The 27,404-nt window shown below is 39.5% G+C and overlaps 2 protein-coding genes across 3 annotated transcripts in view; one reads left to right on the forward strand and one right to left on the reverse strand.

Moving 5' to 3' along the window:
- Window positions 1-27,404, reverse strand: part of ASB4 (ankyrin repeat and SOCS box containing 4) — a 271,537-nt gene that overhangs the window by 171,985 nt on the left and 72,148 nt on the right. For both annotated transcript variants that reach the window (XM_070369828.1, XM_070369827.1), the window contains exon 3: window positions 5,172-5,269. In XM_070369828.1, the coding sequence (XP_070225929.1) occupies window positions 5,172-5,265 (94 nt within the window). In that variant the 5' untranslated portion in view covers window positions 5,266-5,269. The remainder of the gene's footprint in view (window positions 1-5,171; window positions 5,270-27,404) is intronic.
- Window positions 65-27,196, forward strand: PON2 (paraoxonase 2). The gene is made up of 9 exons (XM_070369829.1): window positions 65-221; window positions 7,490-7,560; window positions 14,692-14,747; window positions 18,964-19,129; window positions 19,675-19,801; window positions 21,761-21,961; window positions 25,030-25,111; window positions 25,831-25,959; window positions 26,568-27,196. The coding sequence occupies exons 1-9, from the start codon at window positions 148-150 to the stop codon at window positions 26,724-26,726; spliced, it is 1,065 nt and encodes a 354-aa protein (XP_070225930.1). The 5' UTR covers window positions 65-147; the 3' UTR covers window positions 26,727-27,196.

Consider the following 27,404-nt stretch of genomic DNA (forward strand, 5'->3'; position numbering starts at 1 on the left):
GCCAGGGGCCGGGTCGAGGGCGGAGCCCCGGCTTCTCGCCAGCAGGGTGGCTCGGGGCGGAGCGCAGCCCGCGTGGCCGGGCGGTACCGCGGCGCCGCCCACAGCGCTCCCCGGTCCGGCGGAGCGAGGCGGCGCGGCTCCCGAGCCATGGGGCGGCTGCTGGCGCTGAGCTTGCTGGGGATCGCGCTGGCGCTGCTGGGCGAGAGGCTCCTGGCGCTCAGGTAGGGGCTGGGGGCCCTCCCTGGTCCGCAGGGTCGGGATGCCGGGGCTGCGGGGGCGCGGGGACCCTCGTGCTGGGGCCCGGGGCCGGGGACGCTCTCTGCCGGCTCTGCTCCCCGGCCCGCCGAGCGCCACCACCCCACCCCCAGCCGCTCGCAAAACCCCACACAGTTTGGGCTGGATCGCGAGACTTCCTGGAGAGTTTACAAGCTTTTGCTGCTCACAAAGTTCTTTGCTACCTAGGTCGACGAGCTGTGCCAGTGCCGTGCAATTTACTCAAGGGCAAACCTCGTGCTTTAACTTGAAAACAACACTATTACTCATGCACTGAAACTTTAATTATAAAGATTTATTTCAGGTCACGGATCCTGCTTCCCTTTGGTGCCCAAACCAGCCTCTAACAAAGTTGTTCTCCATCCCTCCCCTGCCGCGTTGGAGAAGCTTCTTCCGCTCTCTAATCTTGGCGCGGTAGATCAAAAATACTTGAAATATTCAGCTACTGTTCTTACATCACTTCCTTATTTATCTCCTCGTCCAGGAACCGTGAAGCCAGAATGCCAAACAGGACACGCCTAGTCCTTCTCACATTTTACTTATTATTAAAAAAAACGCGGCAGGCAGATGTCACAGTCTCCAAATTATCAATTCAAATTATATAAGCCTCACGCGAAAGAATTCCAGAAATGCTGAGCATCTGTTCTGTATGCTGTGCTCTCTTAGGCTCCTGTAATAGAGCAAGGCACCGTTCTTACCCTATTAAAGGGAAGGAGAGAAATAAGACAGACGGATAAACTAGGATGTTCAGTGTAGCAGTGTTAGGCTCGTGTGCGACTCTGCAACCCCACGAACTGTAGCCCGCTAGGCTCCCCTATCCATGGGATTCTCCAGGCAAGAATACTGGAGTGGATTGCCGTTCCCTTCTCCAGAAGATCTTCCTGACCCAGGGATCGAAGCCAGGTGTCCTGCATTGCAGCAGATTCTTTACTATCTGAGCTACAGGGACGATCAGGATGTTCAGGACAGGTACAAACCAACCCCTATAGGCTTAAGGAGGAAAAATGACAACTCCTGAGGTTGAAGCTCAGGAGGAAGAGACATTTGACATTGTCCTGGAAGGATGGGTGAAACCCAAGTGGGGAGGAAGGAGGCAGTCCCAGATGGAGGCTGGAGCATGAACAAAGGAGCTGATGTGGGGAAGTTTGGATCTGAGAGGAGCTTAAAGTTAAGGGATGATAACAGTAGGGATAGGTGAAGGATAGGTCTGGAGATGCTTATTAAAGGTATGCTGAGAAATTGGGGCCTGCTTTGATGGGCAAAAGGGAACTGTCGGTGTTTGCTGTGTGTGCTTTATTTTTTAAACAGGAACCTGTTTAAACTTTCTAAGCATAATCAGCTGGACTGTGTAGAGCCGACCTGGAGGCTGGATTGGAGTAGAGCAGTGATTCTCAATCCTGGCTGTGCCTTAGGATCTTCAGGAGGCCTGCTGTCTGGACTGCACCCCCAGCAGTTCCAATCCTGTTGCTCTGAGTGGGGCCCAGGCATGAGTACTTTTTATTTTTAAAAATCCTCCTGATAATTCTCATATGAAGTTAGAGTTGACAAGTACCAGAATGGAGAGTAAAAAGACCTGGAGAAACTAGTTAAAGTATTGCAGTGTCTGGCCCAAACTCTGGAAGCCTCAGGGATGAGGGGTAGGTCAAAGGTGATGCTATAGTTTCCAGCTCAACTGGCTTGGCTGTAGCTTCATCTGCTCTAGAGAAACACCAGGAGAACAGTGTCTGTGCGACAGGAAGGGTCAGAGTCGGAGGAGGAACGTTCACTGGTAAGAAATGGACACACTGAGCTTAATTTTCATGTTATATAAATGACTGTCCTGTTCTGCAGAAGGTTATTGAGTTGGATGATTTTGTATGATCTATCCAGCTCCCAGTTTCAAAGACAAGACCATTAAAATTCACAAGCTTATTAGGTTATCCCTATAGTTCAAACCACCAGTGTTTCTATTAATTGAAGTTTTCTTAGTTTATAATTTTTTCTTCTTAATAATCATAAGGCTTTAAATTTAAGTCCCTTTGAATTGGTCCTGGGTGTTCTTTGGAAGGAATGGTGCTAAAGCTGAAACTCCAGTACTTTGGCTACCTCATGCGAAGAGTTGACTCACTGGAAAAGACTCTGATGCTGAGAGGGATTGGGGGCAGGAGGAGAAGGGGACAACAGAGGATGAGATGGCTGGATGGCATCACCGACTCAATGGATGTGAGTTTGAGTGAACTGTGGGAGTTGGTGATGGACAGGGAGGCCTGGCATGCTGCGATTCATGGGGTCGCAAAGAGTCGGACCCGACTGAGCAACTGAACTGAACTGAACTGAACTGAATGATAAATATGGTTGCAAACCTAAGAAAAATTAGATAAATCTTATTTTTACAGACTGTACCTGATGGGTCATTTAAAATTTAATGTGTCTCTTCTTTATAAAGGCTTGACTATAATAAACTTTATTTAGCAGTGACGTCACAGGGTTGTAACCTCATTGGACAACTGAAGCCTCATATTGGCTGATGTGAGAAGGTAAGGGGAATGATGGATGGACAGATCTAGCAAAGAAAAATGCAAGACACCTAGTCAAACTGGCATGTCAGATAAACAACAAATCTTTTTTTAGTATAAACATACCCCATGCAATATTTGGGATGTAATTATACTAAAATAGTATTCATTATCTATCTGAAATTCAAATTTAACTGAGCATCTCACATTTTATCTGGCAACCCTATAAGTGCAGAATCAAGTACTTACTGTTTACGAAGTTTGGTGGAGTGCTTAAATGCATAGCATTTCTCCTTTCAGTCCCTTAGAGTATTTTGAAAAGCAGCATGTTCCCACCTCCACAAAAAGAAAGGCTCTTCAAGAAACAGATTTTCGGTTTGTTTTTTTGCTCTCATCCGGTGCCTTCTGTTTCATTATTCTATTTTCAGAGATGGTACTTTGGCACTCAAGTTTATTTCTCTCCCCCAAGGTGCCCACTTAAATTTCAACTTGGATTTCAGATAAGCAATGAATAATATTTTAGTATAAGTGTGTCATGGATAGATAAATGGAATCAGAGTTGTCTATTTCCTTCTGAACTGTAACTGGCTAACGTTCCCAGGGGAGGATGGCATATCATACCCAACTTTTCCACTCCTCCCTGCTGCTGCTGCTAAGTCGCTTCAGCCGTGTCCAACTCTGTGCAACCCCATAGATGGCAGCCCAACAGGCTCCCCCATCCCTGGGATGCTCCAGGCAAGAACACTGGAGTGGGTTGCCATTTCCTTCTCCAATGCATAAAAGTGAAAAGTCAAAGTGAAGTCACTCAGTCGTGTCTGACTCTTAGTGACCCCATGGACTGCAGCCTACCAGGCTCCTCCATCCATGGGATTTTCCAGGCAAGAGTACTGGAGTGGGTTGCCATTGCCTTCTCCGCCCTAGTTGAACAATAAAGGGGAAAACAGAAATACACAAATGTCTCCAGGCCTGTGCTCCCTATTCCAAAGTACACAGCCTTGAATGAATCATAAGACTTAAGTGCATAAGAGACCTGTGCCTGAGCAGGAAATCCAGAAATAAGCACCTGAACTTTCGGCTTGTTGCCTGACATCTTTTATGACAAGTCCACCAAGAAGCTATCCAATGAACACTTCTGAAGGGGCAGCCTGTTTTTTAGCCATCATCCTCCTTATTTATTGTGTGACTACCGTGTGCTGGTCTTAAATGGCTGTGCTGGGTCTTCATTGCTCCACGGGTTTTCCTCTAGTTGCAGGGAGTGGGGGCTACTCTCTAGTTGTGGTGCACAGGCTTTTCATTGTGGTTACTTCTCTTAATGCAGAGCATGCGCTCTAGGTGTGTGGGCTTCAATAAGTTGTAGGACGTGGGCTCAGTTGTTACGGTTCCTGGCCTTTCGAGCACAGGCTCAGTAGCTGTGGTGCAAGCTTTGCCCCACAACATGTGGGAACTTCCTGGATCAGGGATCCAACCCATGTCTCCTGCATTGGCTGGCGGGTTCTTTACCACTGAGTCACCAGGGAAGCCCTGTGTGCTAGTCTTTGTGTTGAAAGTGTCAGCAGTTCTTTGCATTAAACTAAAACAAACATTTACTGACATTTGGAAACAAAGGCCTTTGACCTTCCTGCCTTCTCCCAGTCTTCATATCTGTCTTTATATTATATATTTCCTATAGTATATCTGATAAAACTGAAGTTTGGAGAAGCTAACTAGGTAGTTCAATAGTCAGTGCCAAACCTGTACCCCAAGCCAGGTCTTCTGATTCCAGATACAGTTTGCCCCGGTTCCCTGCAGCCTCCTCTCTTGTCTGCCATTGGAGCAAATTTTCCTCAGCTTTACAAGCCTGAGCACAAACTCTGAGTTAAGTAAGAGCATTACAGGGGATGAGGGAGTAAATTCCAAGGGGTTTTACAAGTCTGTATGTGAAAGATAAAGCCACTGTTTGAATTTAAGTCTGCACTTAAAAGATAAAGCCCCACCAGTGGTTTGTAAATTCAAAGGCAGCGTGATAAGGAACAAACCTGGTAAGAAGACTGTGTCCCCTGTTGACACACCAACCTGGTGCATCTTTACTGTTACCACAAAATGAAGCAGGATAATCACTAACCACCCCCGTCTCATTCCACTTGGAAGGTAATGCCCTTTCCTGAGTGAAAGAAATAGAGTCCTTTCATGCTCATGACTGTTGGTTAAGGGTTCATGCCTTATAGCCAGATAGCCTGAATTTTCCACTATTTACCTGACTGGTTGGCTTTTTATTCACCTTTCTGTGCCTCAGTGTCCTAATCTGTAGGATGGGGGTAATCATATTTTATGCTCCATATAGGGGCTGTAAAAAAATCAATGAGTTAATTCTTGCAAAATGCTAGGACAATGTCAGACACATAGTAAATGCTCAATAACTGTCACCTGTGATGATGATGTTGGAGCAGAGGTTCTTAGATTTTTGTGCTGCAGATCCCTTTGGCAGTCTGGTGAAGCCTTGACTTCTTCTCAGCATCATGTTTCTAAATGCATAAAATAAAATACACAGGATTACAAAGCCATCTTAAATACTAAGTTAATACTAACTTACTTAAATTCTACTGTCAAACTATTTGAAAAATCTAATGTAGGATATATTAAGCCTTAAATATATCTAGAGGTTGTTGAGTACCTAACAGTAGGTACTGTGAAGCCGAGATGAGTATAAATGGTATTTTGAGATATCTCCAACTGAAATGTTATGACACAACGTCTGCAGTTTCTGTTAGTGACAGTCACAGGTACTACCAGTAGAAAGCTCAGTGGTTGTTGCCTATACTCATCATCAGAAGAAATGCTCACTTTCAGTCGGAGGTTTAACTAAAGATGTGTTTTTCCGCCCATCTGAGTTCATAGACCCCTGAATTTTACCCATGGACTCCATGAAATGAAGAACCCTGATGTTGGGACTTCCCTGGCGGTCCAGTGATTAAGAATTTGCCTTGCAATGCAGGGAATGTGGGTCCGATCCCTGGTTGTGGAACTGAGACCCCACATAAGGCCTATAGACCTAAACTGACCTGCCAGAGGTTATGCAGGCTTATCGCTATGACAGAAACATGATCTACCTCTTTCACTACTAGCACTTTCGATACACGTTAGCCCTTCTTATTACTGATTACCTTTTATCACCCATGAGTATCAGCAGCAGCATCCTCATCACCAGTATTAACTGCTACTGCTTATGTTAGGCTAAATATACTTGTTTTGCAATAAAAATTAATTTAAAAAAATACTTGTTTTCCCTTTAAGTCACTCCTGGGGCTCATAGATTTGAGATCTTTTTTTTTTTTTTAACTGCTTAATTTAAAATTTTTCTTGGTTATTTTATTTTTAATGTTCTATTATGTCCATATATTTTATATATTTATTTTATTCATTTCTTTTTATTTCATTGCTTTATCGCTATGTTGTTTTAAGAAATTTACTACTATTTTAGTTATGTGATTCCAAATACATAGTGATTAACATTTTAATTAGAAACTTTCATATTATATATATACACGTATTTGTGAACTGCCAAGATACATAGTTGCCACTCCGTTTTGGTAATTTTGAGTTATCCAGGCTGAGGTTTCTTCCATTTTGCCGAGAAAACAGTAGCCTTCCCCATATTCAGCGTCTAGAAGTCCGAAGAGGCAAGGATATGAATGGAAGAGAGACAGGTGACACACGGTCATTCTGGCTCTTAGAAGTGCAGTATGCGTGAACCACTTTGAAAAATGCAGACTGCTCCGTCAGCACGATTGTCGCTATCTGTGTACGTAGAGAACACAAAGAAGGTGAGGCGGTGAGAAGAGGGGAAGCCTTCAAGCAGCAGAGCCCAGATGTGCTTGTCCACCTTGCTTGGCGGGCTGCTGCTCCAGGGCGGGAAGCTAGAGTGAAGATGCTTTATCGAAGTTCAACATTTTCTCATTAGTTCTTCACTTCTGTTTTTACAAAATGACAACAGCAAGTAGTTTTGCTAGAGTAGTTGGTGCTCCTCAACCTCTTAATAAGTATTTACGTGGCATCTCCTGTGAGCCAGGCTCTGAACAGTGCCATTTTCTCTCGGCCTGCTTTCAGTCACTGTGTCATTCTGCAGAGGGTCTGAGCAGTTTTCAGCTCCCCTGGGTCTTCTGGTTCTACATCTGAGGCTCTTCCCACAACAAAAGAGTTATGAGAAGTGGGACTTGGTGTCATGTTTATATTTGGATAGGAACGTGCATTGCGAGCTGTATTTGCTGGATTATTGGCTTCATTTTTTTTTTTTTTCATAAGGAAGGTTTTATTTTATAAATAGACTTCAGTTAGACACATTTAAATTTTAAAAGGGAAATGACATGAACAAAGTCATAGAAGCTGAAATGCACAGTTCTTTTTCTGGGTATAGTTAGAAAATCAGTTTATGTAAATGGTATGAGAGACAGTACTTCCATGTGAAAATCTGCCACATGAAATGGTCACATCCTGAGGGAAGAGCACAGTGGCCCAATTTATGGCCCATGTTCACATAGAGAACTCTGTGATATGCATTTTTATTTTAACTTCGGTTCTGGTGCTATTTTATGTTCCTACCCTTGTTTTCCATCTTCTCCTTTATCCGTTTTAGATTTGTGCTGTGTTTTTTTTTTTTTTTTTTGTATTGCTGTAAGCCTCTTTAAACCCTTTCTGCTACAAATCAAGGATACATAAACAGATAGATTTTTTTCTTTTTTAAATAGGAATCGACTTAAAGCCTCCAGAGAAGTGGAATCTGTAGACCTTCCTAATTGCCACCTGATTAAAGGAATCGGTGAGTCTGAGAAAATGCTTGTTACACAGCTCACATTGTTTGGCCACTAACACTAAAAAATTCACTAAGAGTATTTTGGCACATAATTACTGTTTATCAGAGGAAAAATCACATTAGATCAGCAAAACCTTTTCATCTCTTTTGATCTCATGTACCCTGTATTTCTTCTCTCTTACTCTCACTGTGATTTATTAATGATTTGTTCAACCCTATGTGTGTTGTTAGATTTCTTGCTTGTTTCGTGACTTTGCTGAACCATTTTTGTCAGGTCTGCATTCTTTGTCATGTGTGGCAACTGAATTCTATGTAACATTAGCCCAGGAGTGAGTTGGTGAAAGTAAGCCAGAAGGAAGAGAAGTTATAGAAAATAAAAATCTCCTAACAAAATCTCCACTTCCCACAAATATTACTCAGCTATAAAAAAGAATGAAAAATGCCATTTGCAGCAACATGGGTGGAAGAGAGATTATCATACTAAGTGAAGTAAGCCAGACAAAGACAAATATCATATGATACCACTTATATGTGGAATCTAAAAAATTACACAAATAAACTTATGTGTAAAACAGAAACAGATCCAGAGATAGGGACTTCCATGGTGGTACAGTGGATAATAAGCCACCTGCCAATGCAGTGTATACGGGTTCGATCTCTGGTCCAGAAAGATTCCACATGCCACAGAGCAGCTAAGCTGGTGTGCCACAAGTACTGAGACCACGTTCTAAAGCTCCTGAGCTACAGCTACTGAAGCCTGCGTGCCTAGAGTCCACGCGCCATAACAAAAGAAGCCACCACAATGAGAAGCCTGGGCACCACAGGAGTCCGCCCCGCTCACCGCAACTATAAAAGGCTTGTGCACAGCAGTGAAGACCTAGCACAACCAAAAGTAAAGAAAGAATGAATAAATAAATTTTTTATTTTTTAAAAAAGAAATAGATCCCCAGACATAGAAAACAAACTTTTGGTTATCAAAGGGAAAAGGGGAGGTTGGGATAAATTAGGAGTTTGGGATTAATATATACACACTACCATATATAAAATAGATAAGCAATAAGTGAAGCACAGGGAACCCTGGTGTGCTGCAATCCATGGGGGTGCAGAGAATCAGATACAACTTAGCGACTGAACGACAACAACAAGGTCGTGTATTGTGTAGCACAGGGAACTATACTCAGCATTTTGTAATAACCTGTAATGGAAAAGAATATATATATGCACATACAACTGAATCACTATGCTATATACATAAAACTAACACAACACTGTAAACCAACTATACTTCAATAAAAAGTAAATGATTAAATTTTTAAAAAATTTCCATCTCCCACAAAAATAACCTCAGACACAGAGTTTCTATTTTATCCTTTCTGGTATTTCCAGTGCAAATCCAAACAAATATATGCATATACATTTATATCTCTTTTTTCACAAATGACCTCTTAGTATAAAATTGTATTCTGCAACTTGCTTCATTCTGAACATGAAGAGATTTCCACATTAGCACTTGTAATAGACCTACCTCATTCTTTTTAATATTTGCATGTACCATTATGATTTAACCAGTTCCTTAATGCACATTGGAATGGTTGCGGTTTTTTGCAACTACAAGCAAATCAGTGAACATCATCATGTATATAGCTCTTGCATCTTTTTTACATGAAGGATAGTTTTCAATAGTGAGATTATTGTTCAGTTAGCACATATATTTAAAGTGTTGATAAGTGTTTGCTAAATTGCCCTCGAGTTGGAACACGAATAAACTCAGGACCTCATATTTACAACCACATTCACTCCAGACAGGATTCATAATGCACTTCTGTCAAAGTAGTGGAACTTTTCTGGATCATACAAAGAAGGCCTCAATTTCATGCCATGCCATGCTCAATCATTTTAGTCGTGTCCAACTCTTTGAGACCCAATGGACCTCAGGCTCTCACCTGGCTTCTCTGTCCGTGGGATTCTCCAGGCAAGAATACTGGAGTGGGTTGCCATGTTTTCCTCTGGGAATCTCCCCGACCCAGGGATCGAACTCTTGTCTCTTGCATTGCAGACAGATTCTTTACTGCTGAACCACCAGGAAGCCAATTCATGGAACCTGTTAGTTCTCAGAGCAGCCTTTTCTACTTGAGAGTTTCTTTCTGGTTCTGCCCCCTCTCCTTCTCTATACATCTGTTTCCTCTGTGCTCTTGTCTCCTTTTCCCATTGCTACTTCTGTATTTTTTCCTAGTCCTGTCTCCCTTCACTAGACTCCTTGACGTCTTTCTCCTGGGGTTTCCCCTTTTTGTTTTTTGCCCAAACACTGAGCAGGAAGATACAAACTCGGTGTCAAATACCCAACTGTTGGATTGAAAAGGCCTATGCTGGATAATGCAGACTGTCCTAAAATTCAGGTTGTCTGAAGTCCTGAGAAACTCAGCAAATGCATCCTTCTTTCTGGCTGCAAGCAGGAAGAGCTCTTTGGAACTGGTCACTCAGCAGAAGCCAGATGGCAGCTGAGAGAGACCTGTTCAGGTTGGGAGGTTGAGTTAGCGATCCTGGAGGTTACTTTTGCTACCGAGTTAATAATTGTAAAATTATTAAATAGCCTTGCATCTGTGAAGCCCACCTTCTGTGGATTCAAGTCTCAGGGCAGATGACACTACAGGACAGACTGCCAAGTGCATTGCTGCTGCAGCTCACTGGGACAGAGAGCTCCTCGGAGAAAAACAAGTCCAACAACATTTGTATTCTGAACAGGCGTCCGACTGTGTTTGTGACCTTTATGTCGTGATGTGTGCGAGCTGCTGTCTGCAGTTGGGAAGAATGAGGAAATATGTCACCTGTGGCCCCTCTTGTGAAGCATTTAATGTCTCTGAGGCACTTCAAAAGGCAGTGGAGCGAAGACGTTGAATGATTAGAAGCACATTTGGGATACATTTTTAGATCTAATTAGAATTGTATTTTTCTTTTTTTTCCCTTTTTTCTTTACTTTTGCTCTCTGGTTAGCATACACTATGTGAACATTTGTTGAGTGCTATGTCAGGGATGCATAATGGTTAATAATAGCTTGTGGTGATATGTTTTTAACAATAGTTGCTTATTCATTGGTCTTTGACTACAAAGGATTAGTAGGGTATACTTTCCCATATGGGCAAAAGCAACTTCTCATGGTAGGCAGCAGGAATACAGGGGTTCTGTTTTTTAGTTTCCACTTTGGGAACAGTAGCAGCCACGCACTTGAGGCCAGCTACTACCTCCAGGAGGTACGACCATATCCCCTGCCCCACCCCTCCCCATCCACATCAAGATACGCACACAACACACACTTACACACATCAAGGCTACATTCATCATGACTGGAAATAAGCTCTTAGGTGCTTTATACATATCATATCATCTCATGTCTGTTTTAATAAATAAATAACCACTGCCGCTGGAGAAGGAAATGGCAACCCACTCCAGTATTCTTGCCTGGGAAATCCATGGACAGAGGAGCTTGGTGGGCTACAGCCGATAAGGTCACAAAAGAGTCAGACATGACAGCAATCACCACCACACATCATACAGGATATGTGCCTTCAGGGAGGTCAGAAAGTAAGGTCACTACTTATTCCATTTTTTGTTTCTTTATTCCTTTCTAGTGTATCTAACAGAAACTAAGATTTGGCATAATATCTATATCTAAATAATAAAAAATATGCTTAAAGAGCTATTGAATTCTATTTGAAGTTTAAAACATTTTAAAATGTCTTTGAAAATGCTGGCATTCAGAGTCCTGTACTAAAAATTTTGAATAGATTATTTCTCGAGTTAATAAATCATTTTATACACTTGGTAGTCAAGATTTTTATAACTGCTGCTTGAGAGATTTTTTTGTTTTTTAAGCATTAAAGTTTGTAGCTCTTATCATCAAGTACTTTGCAATTTACCTATGAAAAGGGAAGCAGAAAATCTCACTGTGTGAGATACGGATATATTTTTTGTTTTTCTTTCTATAACAGATAAGGATCTAAGGCTCAGAGAGGTTAAATTACTTTAGCAATTTTTTTTCAATATAGTATCTTCTCCCAGAGTCATTAACACATATATCTGATTAATAAACCAAAAAAGTGGAAAATAATAGGCTACATTACATTTTGGATACTCTGTTGGGTATGAAGGGCTGATCAGCTATTATAAAGTTACAGTAAGTAACTTACAGAAGAAAGAAATTGATTTTCTTTTATGTGACAGTCCAAAGACAAGCAAATGGCCTAGAGTTATTAGATGACTGTATTTCATGTGGTCATTCTGAGACAAAGGCTGATGAAGCAACACAGCTATCTTCAACGTATCATCTTGGTCCAAGACTAGAACTCCAGTTGTTGCCATTTCCCAGCAAGAAGGGGTAGAAAGAAAATTTACCTAGACATTTTTACTCTATTTTACCCAGTATTGCATACACCTTGTACTTTAATGTCTCATTAACCTGAACTCAGACAAACAGCCACCTTTATCAGCAAGAGAGACTTCTCTGATGGCTCAATCGGTAAAATATCTGCCTGTAATGCAGGAGAATTAGGTTTGATTCCTTGGTCAGGAAGATCCCCTGGAGAAGGGAATGGCAACCTACTCCAGTATCCTTGCCTGGGAAATCCCACGGACAGAGGAGCCTGGCAGGCTACAATCCCTGGGGTCACATAGGGTCCAATTCGAACGAGCAAGCACACACATGTTGCCATGTACCAGTAGCTGAACAGGAATAAGGGAAGTATGGATCCTGGGGAGGGGTTAGCCATCTCTGACACAGATAATTGCTAAAAAAATAAGAAGGGATCAAAATCAGATGTGCTAAGTTACAAGACTTTCTAGAGAAAGATGGTTTGAAAGAGGTTTGAAAGAAAAGTACAACATATGAATTGATAAAGATCTTGGTGAAAGGCATGGAAGAAAACATTTTAAGGAAAAAGCCAATGTATAGAATCGACCACAGCTGGATTTACAAAGTCAAGTGTTCTCAAAAAGGAATCAAGGAATGGTTCTGACAGAGAAATTTCATTAAATGCTAGGTTGTATTTGTTTCTATGTACTTTTAAGTGAGAACAAAAGACTTGAATCCCAGCTTCCCAGTTTGTGATCTTAACCTTTCAAAGGCTCAATATTCTCTACTCTAAAATAAGAGATAATATTATCACTTCTTAGAGTTAGGAAAATTATATGAATTAACATGTGTAAAGTACTTATAAGGAGCCTGGTACTTGGTGAACACAATATATGTTGATAGTTATAACTGTTACTACCAATGCTACTACTGTTTCTGTTATTGAATCAGAGGAGGAAAAACATCTCCAGCTTTGACTACTTTTACAATAATCATACTGAAAGGGTGTTATGAGATGATAAAGGCCTACTGTTGTATTGGCTACAGAAGTGAAGATGGGGGAGTAGATCTGGAAAATATTCTAAAGAAGCTACAGATATGACTTTTTCCCCTTGAAATTAGGCAACAGATGAAACAGAAGTTGCAATGGGTCAAAGTGAACATATCTTTTAAAAACGTTGCTCTCTTCTTGATTATTGAAAGAATATGTTTTGTAGAAATTTTTAAAACAAAGAAAAGTTTAAAGAGTAAAAGGAAAATCACTCAACCCAAAATCCCACCACCCAAAAAAACATGGTTAGTTTTTTTTGTACATATCTTTTCTTTGCTATGTGTGTAGGCATGTACACATTGAAATTGTCTTAAATAATTTTTCAAGAACAACAAATTTTAATTAATTGAGCTCCTACGAAATGGATCTAGAAAGCAGCACTTGGGCTAGAATTCTGTGTGCACATGTGTGTTCCTATGTTTGTGTTTTTGTGTGTATATGTGGTAAAGGGTTCCTTGGTCTTTGCTCTTTACCAGTTGAGAAGCACCATGGAACTTTTGGTGGTTATCACAGACCCGTTTTTGAATCTGCTGAAAGCATAGAACCTTTTTCACAGAAGATAGCTGTACATGCACAGGACATTTTGCATTGCACAGAATTTCAGAGGGCTCATAGAGTCTTTAAAACCCATTTGTGGCTCCACAGACCCGAGGTTAAGAACTCCTCCAGCACACTATGCTTAGACATAGCTCTCCACTTTCTGAGACAATAAGCATATGGGTCATCTTTATGAAGTGAAGTTCTTGACTTTTTCTTTTTTTTGGCTTTTCTCCACTGTGATGGAACAAGCAACACTAGAGGCAGTGCAGCTAAATGCAAACTCAGGAAGCAAAACCCAAATAGCTGGATAGGTGCTATTTGTTTTTGACAACCTAGAAATAGTCTTGGAGACATACTCTGGAGAGGGCTTAAAGGGGAAGACTGAATTTTGTGGACTCAAAGAATGCATCATGATTTGCCTTAATCTAAGCCATTTTTCTTCTTTTCTGTGTTTGGGTCTATTATCTGTCCATGGAATTTACACAGTGAGACCACTGGGAAGGTCTTATGTCTAATTATTTGCTGTGCTGTGTGGAGTGTACTGCAGACAATCAATAAACAATCAATAGTAATTGTAGTCTGTCTCAGAGACTGCGTTGAAGCTTCAACTGGCTTTAGGTGCATGGTATTTTTCATTAATTTTCTTTTGCCAGTTTTTTTTTTTTTTAATCTAAAACCTAAATTTAAAGATTAAACAGAAAGCTCTTTGCTTATGAGATCGAACAGACATTGTTTTTTAAAGAGGGACTATATAATCCCAGGTGTTTTATCTCTGGTAATGAGAGAAATGTCTGTGCTTGCTTCAGACTGAATGAGCCAAGAAAGGGACAAGATATTTGCATGGTTAAATGATGATGAGTCCTTCATTCTGAAAGTAATAGTCCCCTGATGGCAATTACTTTTGTATAGACATCTGGCTGTTTATCATAAGAGTAGGCAGATGTCAACTTTTTTGGTCTCATAGCTAGAAATGTAGTGATTACTTGACTTTGATTTGAATAAACATAAAATATCTAACATTTGAAGTCAGAAGTTCACTGCAGGAAAAGATTTGGACTGACGTTTATTAAAGCGAGTGGTTCCTTGGAAGAAAAAATCAGAACCGTGCTGAAAGATACAGACACTGATAAAGTAAACAAAGCTCTACCTAACAAATCACAGAATTTGAACATGACATCTATCTATTTCTTGAACTTAACAGAAGCCGGCGCTGAAGATATTGACATACTTCCCAACGGTCTGGCTTTCTTTAGTGTGGTGAGTATCTTCCTTCTCCGTCTCAGTGGAAGAAATACAAGAAAGTTTGATGAGGCCTGCAAAGCAGTCACTTGTTTTTAAAGTTCCTCACTTTCAAAATTATATTCTGAAAACAAAAGACAGGTCAAACAGGATCTTGGAAATTTACCTCCCGCTTCTCTAAATATAGGGATGAAAACGTCTTTGCCCCTTGACTTATTACTCTTTATGTCCCCACTGCCTTGCACTAAAATATTCCAGTGCAATCTGTGTTTGTTATTAAAAATGATATCTGGAGCATGACTGTGGACATTGATAATACATTATGCTATTTTAAATGCAGCATATACCTTTCTTTCCATTCAACATTCAATTTAAAGCTAGCATTCTTGCTGTTATTTATTTTTGAATATATTAACTCCCAAAGAAAAAGCCAGTGCTTTTTCTTTCTTTTCACTGCTGAAAGGTCTATATCATCACTGGAAAGTCATTGACTGAGTTTACCCTTCACTTTTGCCTTAATTTTTATAACCTGAAAAGTAACAATCTTTTCAGGCATGTATTTTAAAGACTTTCAAATGGATTGGCCAGAGTGATGCTAGGTTATACCAATATGCATTCTAATTGGAAAACCGTATGTGTGGGCCAAAGAGGAAGTTCTGCCTCTCTCTCCTCCCTAGAATGGGCCAACGTGATGGACCTCAGCATCTTCATGGGTTCCATTTTTCTTGAGAAAGAAGAATCCAACTTCGGGACTTCCCTGGTGGTCTAGTGGCTAAGACTCCTTGCTCCCAATGCAGGGGGCCCGGCTTTGATCCCGGGAACTAGATCCTCGTACCACAACTAAGAGTTTGCAGGCTGCAACTAAGATCCAGTGCATCCAAATAAATAAATATCTTTTAAATAAAGAAAAACGTATCCAACTTTGAAGGCAGCCTGTAGGTATTCTGTTCCCTCTCAGCAGCCATTATTTTCAGACTCTGAGACTCAGGGAAAGATGTGAAAAACTTGGAGATGCTTAGAAGACAGTAGCGACACTAACAAAATAGCTGTCAGACTTATGAGAAAGGTGAGAGAACGCAGCTTAGATGAGAATGAGGGTTAGAGCACTCTTCGGGTTCTTGATGGTTCTTATGTGAAAGCCTGTGAGCAGCTGCTTGTTTACCATGGAGGAAGAAAAGAAATACTGTAAGTTTTGGCAGAAGCTTGGATATTTATATTAAATTTTCAAACTACAACTTTAAAAGAAAAATTGTAGTTAATTACCTACTCACAATGAGTAAAATGATATTTCTGGGAGGACTCTGGGTTTGTGTAGAAGCATGTGCTTGCACATGTGGCTTACAGTCTTAGGGAAAAGCGCTGAAATTCCTTGTCAGCATTGTACATAACCAAAGACACAAATATCTAGAGTAAAAGAGAAAGCAGTTGCTTGTCCCCCCCCCCCCCCGCCTTTTTTTTCCCCAAAGAAGCTGTTCTTGGGTAATCCAGAAGTCATCTATTTCAAGATTTTATACCCATAAAAATAAATCTGAATTAGGAGGAGCAAGGTCTTCAAATACGTAAATCGACAGCCATTTTTAGTTGAGAGATCTAATATAGTCACAGTGATCTTGTAGTCAAGTCAACAGAATTTCTTCTGCATGATTTTCTTTTATCCTTCCTTGGTTATATGACTTTTTACTGATTTAAAATGATTTACTTTCATTTTACTGATTTTAAAAATTTACTCAGCATTGTCTCTAATATTTCCTAGTATGTTGCTCCTTTCTAAATGAATAACTCCTACATCATGGCATTTGTTTATTCTTCCAAGCACTGTAGCCCATTAACCCATCCCATTCAACAATTAGGGGCAACCTCAAAACTAACACCACATTTAATGAGGACTTGGATGACATAGAATAGAATAGAGATTTAAATGACAGTGTAAATGTACTTGAAACTGCTGAACTGTACACTTAAAAATAGTGATAATGGTAAATTTTATGTTATGTATATTTTATCACAAGTGGAAATAAAATTTTAAAAAGAGATAAAAACAGGTTTAAATGATATCTTAAATTAAGATAATTATGGAGTGTTACTGGGGCTTCCCTGGTAGCTCAACTGGTAGAATCTACCTGCAATGCAGGAGACCTTGGCTAAATTCCTGGGTTGAAAAGATCCCCTGAAGAAGGGTTAGGCTACTCTCTCCAGTATTACTGGGCTTCCCTGGTGGCTCAGAGGGTAAAGAATCCGCCTGCAATGCGGGAGACCTGGGTTCCTTCCCTGGGTTGGGAAGATCCTCTGGAAGAGGGTGTGGCAACCCACTCCAGTATTCTTGCCTGGAGAATCCCCGTGGACAGAAGAGACTGGCAGGCTACAGTCTATAGGGTCACAAAGACTTGGACATGACTGGGCAACTAAGCGCACATGAAGAGTTATTACATCCCTGGCAGAGCTTCCTGCGCATCGACACTCTATTGTTTATGGTACGTTGATAAAGAAGAGAGATTATTAACCACTGAATTGTCAGTGCCGTGGAACAATGGCATAATCCAGTTTATTCTGTTTGCTGGATCTTGAAGTTGTATTATTTGATAGATATTTTTTAATTGGAGAAAATGTGTATTAAATACAATTTAAGCATAAAGTAAGGTTTGAGGATAGGTTTTTGGACTTCGCTGGTGGCTCAGATGGTAAAACATCTGCCAACAATGCAGAAGACCCAGGTTTGATACATGGGTTGGGAGGATCCTCTGGAGAAGGAAATGGCACCCCACTCCAGTACTCTTGCCTGGAAAATCCCATGGATGGAGGAGCACGGTAGGCTGCAGTCCATGGGGTCGCAAAGTGTTGAAACTTGGAAAGATATTCTTTTAAATTTGCATAAAGTATTACTTTAAAATTTTTAAAGAGAAAAGACCTCAATTATTTCAGTGAGTGCTGAACAAGCATTAAATAAAATTTAATTCTCATTCCTGATTAAACCCTCAAAAAAAAAACTAGAAGTAGAAGGAAACTTCCCAGAAACCTACAGCAAACATCATTCTTAGTGGTGAAACATTCACTGCCTTCCCATTAACGTTTAGAAAAGGAAGAAACTGCCCTAAAATGCTGTAACCATCAGTAATCTACTAACGTTTTTAATAACCCAAGAAAACAAGAAAAAGAAATACGATGTAGGAAAAAGGACAAAACTGCCATTAACTTCAAGCGTGATTACTTGTTTTTCTAAACAGTCCAGGAGATTAAACTGACAGACTCTTAGACCTAATAGGAAGTTCAGTGAAATGGTTGGATTCAAAACGAACATATAAAACTCAGTGACTTTCCCATGCGCTAGGAAAAACCAAATAGAAATGTAGTAGCAGTAATACTACTACTACAGCTACTATTAATAAGATTTCATTTGAATAGCAACTTGATTTCTGAAATTTATACATAAAAATAAATGAGCAGATATATTTAAGATTATTTTGTAAAGGTAAAGCAATGTGGTGTGGGATAAATATATAGTATGTATAAATACATATATATTATATACTAATATATATGTAATGAATAAAGCTGTAGTAATTAAAAAGTTGCATATTAGCACAGAAATAGGGCACAAGTCCCCAAAAAGACCAATATGTAAACAAGGATCTAGTACATGATAAAAGCAACATTTAGAATCAGTGGGGAAAGGACAGCCTGAGTACCTGCCACGCACTGACAAAGTTCCAACGGGGAGAGGATGGATATGTGTCAGAGAGCAGTTTATTCCCTCCCTCAACTCTGAGTTATCTCATGTCCACCAACCTTCTGGTTACCCTCTGAGGAGACTAAACCCCTCATCTCTGTCTCAACTCAGAAATATCAGTCCATGGGGTGGCTAGAGTCAGACACAACTGAGCGACTTCACTTTCACTTTTCACTTTCATGCATTGGAGAAGGAAATGGCAACCCACTCCAGTGTTCTTGCCTGGAGACTCCCAGGGATGGGGGAGCCTGGTGGGCTGCCGTCTATGGGGTCGCACAGAGTCGGACACGACTGAAGCGACTTAGCAGCAGCAGCAGCAGCAACTATAAATAAGTGATACTTTGGCTAAAGGTGCTGGCATAAAGCTAGAAACACAAAGAAAGCAGAGATGAAACAATAAGAAAATAATAATTGGGGGGTGGAAGGCTGAAAGCCAAACAGTATAGTTGCTACTTTAGTCCATAAAAATACTTAAGCCTTTATATTTAACTTTTGCTCTGTTTTCAAAAGGGTCTAAAATGTCCAGGCCTCCACAGTTTTGCACCAGATAAGCCTGGAGGAATACTAATGATGGATCTAAATGAAGAAAACCCAAGGGCACTGGAATTAAGAGTCAGCCGTGGATTTAATTTGGCTTCATTTAATCCACATGGTATCAGCACTTTCATAGACAGTGGTAAGAACTGATGAGCTACCAACATTAAAAAAAAAAAACAAAAACAATGGTTTGCAAATAACTGGAAAATAGATTTGGATCATATCTGTATAAGAGAACAATTAACTCATGAATTGTTTCTATATCCTTCATACGAAAAAGTCCAACATTCCCTCTTCAGCTGACAGTAAGTTATACTACATTTTGAAATTTCTAATAGTTATTAATTACACCTGAAAGAATGTTTAGATTTCATAACCTTTTCATATATCTATTTTCATTGCATTGAAAAAGAGCTATATTTCTAAGTTAAACTATAAACAGATTATCCATGGATTCTGTATATGGAGTGAGAAACACTCTTTCTTAAAGGTCAGGAGACCAATGATCAGAAATAAGACTAGACAGACAGTGATGGGAAAGATAGGGAAGAAGAATGATCTGTTAGGTCCTCTAACAGCTTATACATTCAGCCTTTCCTTGCCTGTGGTATTTAAATGTCAGTGTCTACCCAGAGGTCCTGTGGTTATATCTTGTAAATGAACTCTGTTCTCTCATTTTTTTAGATGACACCGTTTATCTCTTTGTTGTAAACCACCCAGAATTCAAGAATACAGTAGAAATTTTTAAATTTGAAGAGGAAGAAAATTCTCTTTTGCATCTAAAAACAATCAAACATGAGCTTCTTCCAAGGTAATTAGTCCTTTTGTTCATTCTCAGATTTATTGCTGCCTTTTTCAGATATTCCATATCATGGTCCTTTCATCTTTTGTAAGAGTTGAAATACATACATACATACATACATACACACACATAAACAAATACATATATTTATATGTATATGTGTATGTATAGTTTCCTTGCAACTTTACTTTTCATTAATATTTACATGAATGTAAAATTTTGAATGAAACCAGTATTTTAGCCATGGCAAAATTACATTATCCAAACTCAACTCAGTATTGAAGTGATTAAATTGTACACAGATTTTTAACCCCCAAGAAAGAGCAAATGCACATCCTTTCAAACTGGGAAATATAACAGGTTCATGAGATCTTTTTAGGTCCCAGAAAAACTTGCTCAGAATTTCTACCATGACAACCACTAACTGAATTTATATTCATATAATCTACTAAATAAAAGACGCAGGGATTGTATGGTTTCAGAGTTTTCTGTTTTAGTCTATACTGTAGAGATTAATTGTCCCTTAATTTGAAGAATGGGCTTCCCTGGTGGCTCAGCGGCAAAGAATTTGCCTGCGATGCAGGAGACGCTGGTTCCATCCCTGGGTCGGGAAGATCCTCTGAAGGGAATGCCAACCCCCTCCACTATTCTCACCTGGGAAATCCCACGGACAGAGCCTGGCAGGCTACAGCCCATGAGGTCGCAAGAGCCAGCCGCGACTGAGCGACTAAACAGCAGTAGTTTCCTTGCAGAGCAGGGAAAGTTGACGTCAGTGTTCTATGCAGACTCGCTTGAGAAACAGGAAATGCTGGCCCGCAGGGGATTTGCTTTTCAGAGCCGTCTGGAGAGTAGAAGACAAACCTCACCATTGTTCCTTCTGTCACCTTCCATTTCAGATGACTCATCACACAAATAATAATAATACCTGTCCTGCCAAGGAAGAGTAGCCTGCTTTATATGGAGTTTGTATGCTTAGTATGGAACTAACATGAAATGTTTTCACAAGGTAGCCATGGGCTCCTGGCCCTACAGAATTGGAAGTGCATCACTACTACTTCAAGAACACAGCTGGTTGATGAATATTTTTAATGTCTACTTCTCTGTCTAGAACTTAAGTGTGTCGCTGCCAACAGTTCTTCCAAAAATTCACTTCCTAAGAAATAGGAGCTTAAGTGCCCTCCAGGCAGCCTTTGCTTTAGGGAGCTCTTTCAGAAAGAGGGGACCCACCGTCCCTGTAGCTCTGTTTTTTCTTTAACAAAGGGGAAAGCCGCTCTTTCAGAAATTTTTGCATAGGGTAATTGGAATTTAAATTTAATAACACCCTTACCTAACTGGTTTTAAAAATGTAATTGTTTTCAGCATATAAATCTCTCACCTGAAGCACCGCACTATGGCAATTTCATCATCCGTCTATCTGGAAGTGTTTATTGAGTGCCTGTTCATTCTCGGCAGGTCGGCTTTGCGAGTCAGGTAGAAATTGAACAGTCAACCTTAGTTTGACTAATAACTAAGCAAAGGAACTCAAGAAAATCCAGCAGCTGAGAAAATGGAAGCTAGGTAAATGCTATTGACAGCCCAGCCAGCTCACCAGCCCGTGAGGCTCCATCAAGCTTGTACTGTGGATAGCTGTGCCCTTCCACAGTGTTCTTAAACCTTACATTTCTTGCTGTCAAAAAAAAAACACACTCTGTTGGCACAAAGTTCTTTATTCTTTGATAATAATCCTGCCATAATTGCTAAATGATCTGTCTTCAGATTACTTGGTACCATACAAAATTGTTCTCCTGCAAATGATATTATAGTAGGTTACATATGACTATACCCATGTGATCTTAGCTGAGCTTTTCCTAGGGAACCTCTTACCAAAAGTTTAAGGCACATATTGTGTAAACCTTCTGGATACTTAATCTTTAATATGGAGACCAGCTGGCTTTTCATTTTCTCTCACATGTTATTTTTCTCTTCCAGTGTGAATGATATCATAGCTGTTGGACCAGAACATTTCTATGCTACCAATGACCACTATTTCTCTGATCCTTTCTTAAAGTATTTGGAAACATACTTGAACTTACACTGGACAAATGTTGTTTACTACAGTCCAAATGAAGTTAAAGTGGTAGCAGAAGGATTCGATTCAGCAAATGGGATCAATATTTCACCTGATAAAAAGTATGAGCTCTTATAGAAGTATTTTCATTTCTCTTTAGCCATGGTGCTGGGTGAAATTCTTTACTTTGCTCTTTTTTTTTTTTAAGGCAGAAATAGCTTACCTGTTATTTTTTGGTCTATGATAAATATATGATAACTATTACTATAATACTATAATATTATAATATGTATATGTAATATATTATTGGCCTTCCAAGGTTACTGGGCTTCCCAGGTGGCACAGTGGTAAAGAACCCACCTGTCAATGCAGGAGACACAGAGATGCAGGCTTGGTCTCTGGGTCAGGAAGATCCTCTGGAGTAGGAAATGGCAAACCACTCCAGTATTCTTGCCTGAAAAATTTCATGGACAGAGGAGCCTGGCAGGCTACAGTCTGGGGTTGCAAAGAGCTGGACATGACTGAGCACAAAGGAGAGCTTATAATTTATTATTAAATATATATATAATGTTTTATATAAACATAGGTACTATATATTTATATATAATATATAAATATATATTTATATACAGTATTTAAATTTGGTCTATATCATTATGGACTTCCCCATTGGCTCAGTGGTAAAGAATATGCCTCCCAAGCAAGAGACATGGGTTTGATCCTGGGGTTGGGAAGATCCTTTGGAGAAGGAAATGGCAACCCACTCCAATATTCTTGCCTGGGAAATCCCATGGACAGAGGGGCCTGGTGGGCTATAGTCCATGGGGTGGCAAAAAAGAGTCAAATAGGACTTAGAAGCTAACAATGACAGCAACTATATCATCATAGAATTTAATTTTATAAATGTAAATTTTTATAAAATGGGTTCATATTTATATATACATATTTAAATATAAGGTAGATGTTTTTCTTTTAAGTAAATATATTATTGTTTTATTGGCTTTTATTGTTTTATTCCATTATAAGGATGACTGTAAACTAGCCAATTCTCTATGGATATATACGATTTTCTTTTCTGTACAAAATACATTTTTTATTTTTCTTTTACCACTGAAACTTACCCATATATTTTTAAGGAAGAACCTCCCCCCAAGGGAGAATGACAGCATAATGGTTAAATCTTCAGATTTTGGAGTCATATAGACTGAGGTTCAAATGCCTACTGGGTATTGGCTAAATCTGGAGCTATGAGCCCCTTCCCTCTGCACATTTGTACAAGTGTTTCTGTAGAACAAACTCCTCAAAATAGAACTACTCACTCAAAGAGTGATCCTTTTAAATGTTCATTTTTATAGTGCCAAATCCACCCCCCCAAATTCTTTCATTTTTATATGTCCAGCTCTAGTTTATAGAAAGGATATTTTCCCCTTTTACTAGGTTAGCGCATTGAACAATTTAAACTACTACACATATAACATGAAATAAATCTGCCATCCTTGACAACTACATGTCTTTATTTTCATGACAATTTCTTCTTTATTGTTGATTACAGAAAATGGATGTAGAGTCTTTTAAATTGTCTGTAACTGACCCAATCCTATCTCTCCCACCAAGTCTGTTTTTCTCCCCAACTCTCATCTTTCAATTATGAGAATCAAACTTTCCAGTCACTCACGCTGAAAATAATAATAACAATAGGGGGTGCAGCTCTACCTCTCCTCTGACCATTCCTACCCAGCCGTTGAGCAGGGCACAGGGGTTCTGTGTGTGGCTCCTCAGCCCCTCTTCCTTTCCACTGGCACTGCTTGGCTCGGGCTCTCACTCTCACTTTCTTCCCATTTGTTCTCAGTCCACTTCCATTTTTTTTTTTTGTACCATTGCCAATTTTGTCCTTCTGTGTCCCACTGCTCTTCCCAGACCTCCGAAAGAGGGACCTCTGTCCGCTTCACCTTTGACTCCTCACACTGAGCCCAGCCAGGCACAAACCACATGCTTAGTGATTGCTGCACAGAACAGACCATCACACTCCAGAAATTCAGCGGACCCCAACTGCTTATCAGATCAAGGAAGGCTAAAGGGCTAGACTTTAACAGGCTAGCTCCAACCTCTCCTTTCTACTGTTTTCATACTTTACTACGCCTTACACAGGAGCTCGGTGTTTTGCAAACCTGCCTCTTTCATTCTTGCCCCTGTGTCTTTGCGCACGTGTTTTCTTTTGCCTAAAAGATGGTTTGTCCTCATATCCTCAAATCCAGTCGTTCGGTCCATGTCCCCTGCAGATGCCCCTTTCTTTGTAAGCCCTTCTGTTTTTTCAGGAGTTAGATATTTCTTCAGTCCCTAGACGCAAAATATGTCTTATGGTACCACCATGCTGTATTATTTGTTTAATGTGTACAGGCCATCTGATCACCACAACACACTGTAAACTTTTCAGGAAAAACAGCTGTTGTCTTCATGTTTATATCTGTCACAATACTGAGTTCATGGTTTTACCCATTATAATTGCTCAGTAGAACAGTTGCCATGGAACAGTCAATTCATCGAGGAAGATTATGGTAAAGCAGTCCATTAACTCACCCTCCTTAGAGGCAGACAAATTATTCTGAGTAGATACGTATCTCTAATGCTTGAATTTCTCAATATGTTAATAAATATGTCTTCTGTTTTATACCAAATATTTCTACATGTATATGATGCCTTGAAATATCAAATTATATGGTGGAATATAAAAGCTTTTTTTAATTTGTTTTATTGCCCTTCAGTGGCAAATATCACAGACTGTATACATTTTTAAAATTTATTTATTTTTAATTGGAGGATAATTGCTTTACAATGTTGTGTTGGTTTCTGCCATACATCAACATCAATCAGCCGTAGGTATACACGTTTTCTCCCTCTTGAAACTTCTTCCCACCTCCCACCCCACAAACTTTATATTTTAAATGCTACCCTATATTATTTTTCCTTACCAATCTTTTGAAAAATAATTTAACAATTCCATGACTGTTGTAGCAGCATTGAATTGATTTTGAAAGCTTACTTTTAGATAAAAATTAACCTTTATCAGGCTTTCCTTGAGGGCCCATCATTGATTAACTTCTTGGCAGGTTATTAAGACTTATTATTCCCACTGTGTTAATGAAGCTTTATCTTGGCTTGGAGCTCTAACCAGTGTGTCCTTCCTGCAAAGGTACATCTATGTTGCTGATATATTGGCTCATGAAATTCATGTTTTGGAAAAGCACCCTAATATGAATTTAACTCAGTTGAAGGTAAAATATTTCTTTCTATATCTAAAGTTGACATTAATCTTGAAATTACATAGTCATACTATATTATAAAAATACCTCTCTTAAAACAGAATAGCCAGTGTTGCTATTCTGGTTTTTTCACTTCTACCTGTCTGTAATTGACCAAGTCTCTTGTTTCTCAAAGTCACAAGAACTGACTGATTTCATGCAGCAGTATGTTGGGAGGGCTGTTTGCATCAGAGTTAGAGCCCACTCCATGAGGTACTGATGGCACCCGATGAATTCCAGTAAGAAATTTTCACAGTTGAAAAGACTAATAGATGAATTCCGAAATGAAGATTTATGCAAGTTGTCAGTTCTTTCAATAATAGATGAAGGTGGAAATTGGGTTCCACACCATTATTATTTTCTTCCTGCTTGACAACACATATTTTAGATTGATGAAGAATTTCTTATTTGAGTTTCTTGAGCTAACCGATCATTGTGCATCTTCTAAAGGGGGAAAGGAGTTCATTTTTTAGAGAGATTGATTATTGCCCTAACTTTCTTAATTCTAGGAAGAATGAAAATGACTCTAAACCAGTGTATTAAATTTATTTTATGCAATATTGGTGTTAAAGGGTGGAAGCAGGAGATGGGTATAATTTACCCACATGCATAGGGGCAAGAAAGGTTAGCCCTAAATTATCTAATCGAGGTTTCTCATGACATTTAGATGCTGACGTTTTTTCGTTTGGAAGGTACTCAAGTTGGATACCCTGGTGGATAATTTATCTATTGACCCTTCCTCGGGGGACATCTTGGTAGGCTGTCACCCCAACGGCCAGAAGCTCTTCGTGTATGACCCGAAGAATCCTCCCTCGTCAGAGGTTTTTATAAGTTTTATTTTTTAAACCTTAATTATTCAAACCCTTTTGAACTAATAATACAATAAACTGTCCCAGGGATGTCTGTTTAGTCCTTTTAAACCAATAATACAATAAATACGTGGCGGTTGGCTTCGTAATTGCTTTAAGCCAATAATTGGCAGAATTTCACATTGTTCAAATACTTTTAGAAAGGTAATCTTTTGATGTATTAAATGATGGCAGAAGCTAGTCAAGAGATCTTTTTTCTAAAGATGTGCCCTCCTCGTGTGGTATACTGGCAATTTTTTAAATACCTGACTTATTGTCAGCTCACTGCATGACACGACTTTTGTTCATGCTAAAGTAGGCACATTAGTGTGGAAGTTTTTCTATTAATGCTCAATTACTGTAATAACACTCAATCTGGGGTTGGCATGCAGTCACTAGATGGCTTAAGAAAGTACTTTCTTTGAGGTTTTAACAAAGTAATTTAAACATTAAAAAAAATTGCTAACTGCTATTTGCAACAGCATGTCCTCTTAATCACTGTGTCTTTGTGCAAGATTATTGATGACTGAGTGATATGGGTGGATGGTGGTTTATATTAATCCTTCATATCTCCTGAATAGGTTCTCCGCATCCAGAATATTTTATCTGAGAAGCCTACAGTGACTACAGTTTATGCCAACAATGGATCTGTTCTCCAGGGAAGTTCTGTGGCCTCCGTGTATGACAAGAAGCTGCTCATAGGCACTTTATACCACAGAGCCCTATACTGTGAGCTCTAAATGGTCCTTCTGGTATGCAGGTGTGCTAGCATCTCAACAACTAATTTTCTATGAATTGCTAATTCTGAGGGAATTTAACCAGCAACGTTGACCCCCAAATGTGTGACATACATAGTAAATTTATTTCGGCAATGAAAGAACCCCTTCAGTTCACATAGCACTTTTAACATAAAAAGAAAGTGAACAGTTTTTAAAAATGCCAAGTAAAGGTAAGAGAAGAAAGCTGCTTTCAGCTAAGTGAATACACTCTGCACAAAATAAGCCTCATGTCTGCCTTTCAACTGCCAGAGCGTGAATTCCACTGAAACAGGGTAGATTATATTTCCTTAAAATGTGAGTGACCTCAGCTCCACCAGTGTGACCACTATGACTCAGAACTACTGATACATAACATGTTTTGATGTCTTATACTTACATCTTTGTTTACTATTAAAGAGTTGGAGTTACAGTAAAGACTCACTAAAATCCAAGTTTTGTCTGTGCTTAATTCTCATGGCATATCCTCAGCAGAAAGTGGCCACTTCCTTGTGGGGTTTCCTTGGGAGGGACAGGCATAACAATGCTAATTTTTCTCATTAAATCTGAAAAATAAGTCTTTTATTTGAATTAAAAAAGAACAGCGAATTAATTAAATATGGTAACTGGAATTCTCAATTAGCATGGAGTATTCTATCTGCT

Source organism: Bos mutus, chromosome 4 (assembly GCF_027580195.1).
Source record: "Bos mutus isolate GX-2022 chromosome 4, NWIPB_WYAK_1.1, whole genome shotgun sequence".
NCBI classification, from domain to species: domain Eukaryota; kingdom Metazoa; phylum Chordata; class Mammalia; order Artiodactyla; family Bovidae; genus Bos; species Bos mutus.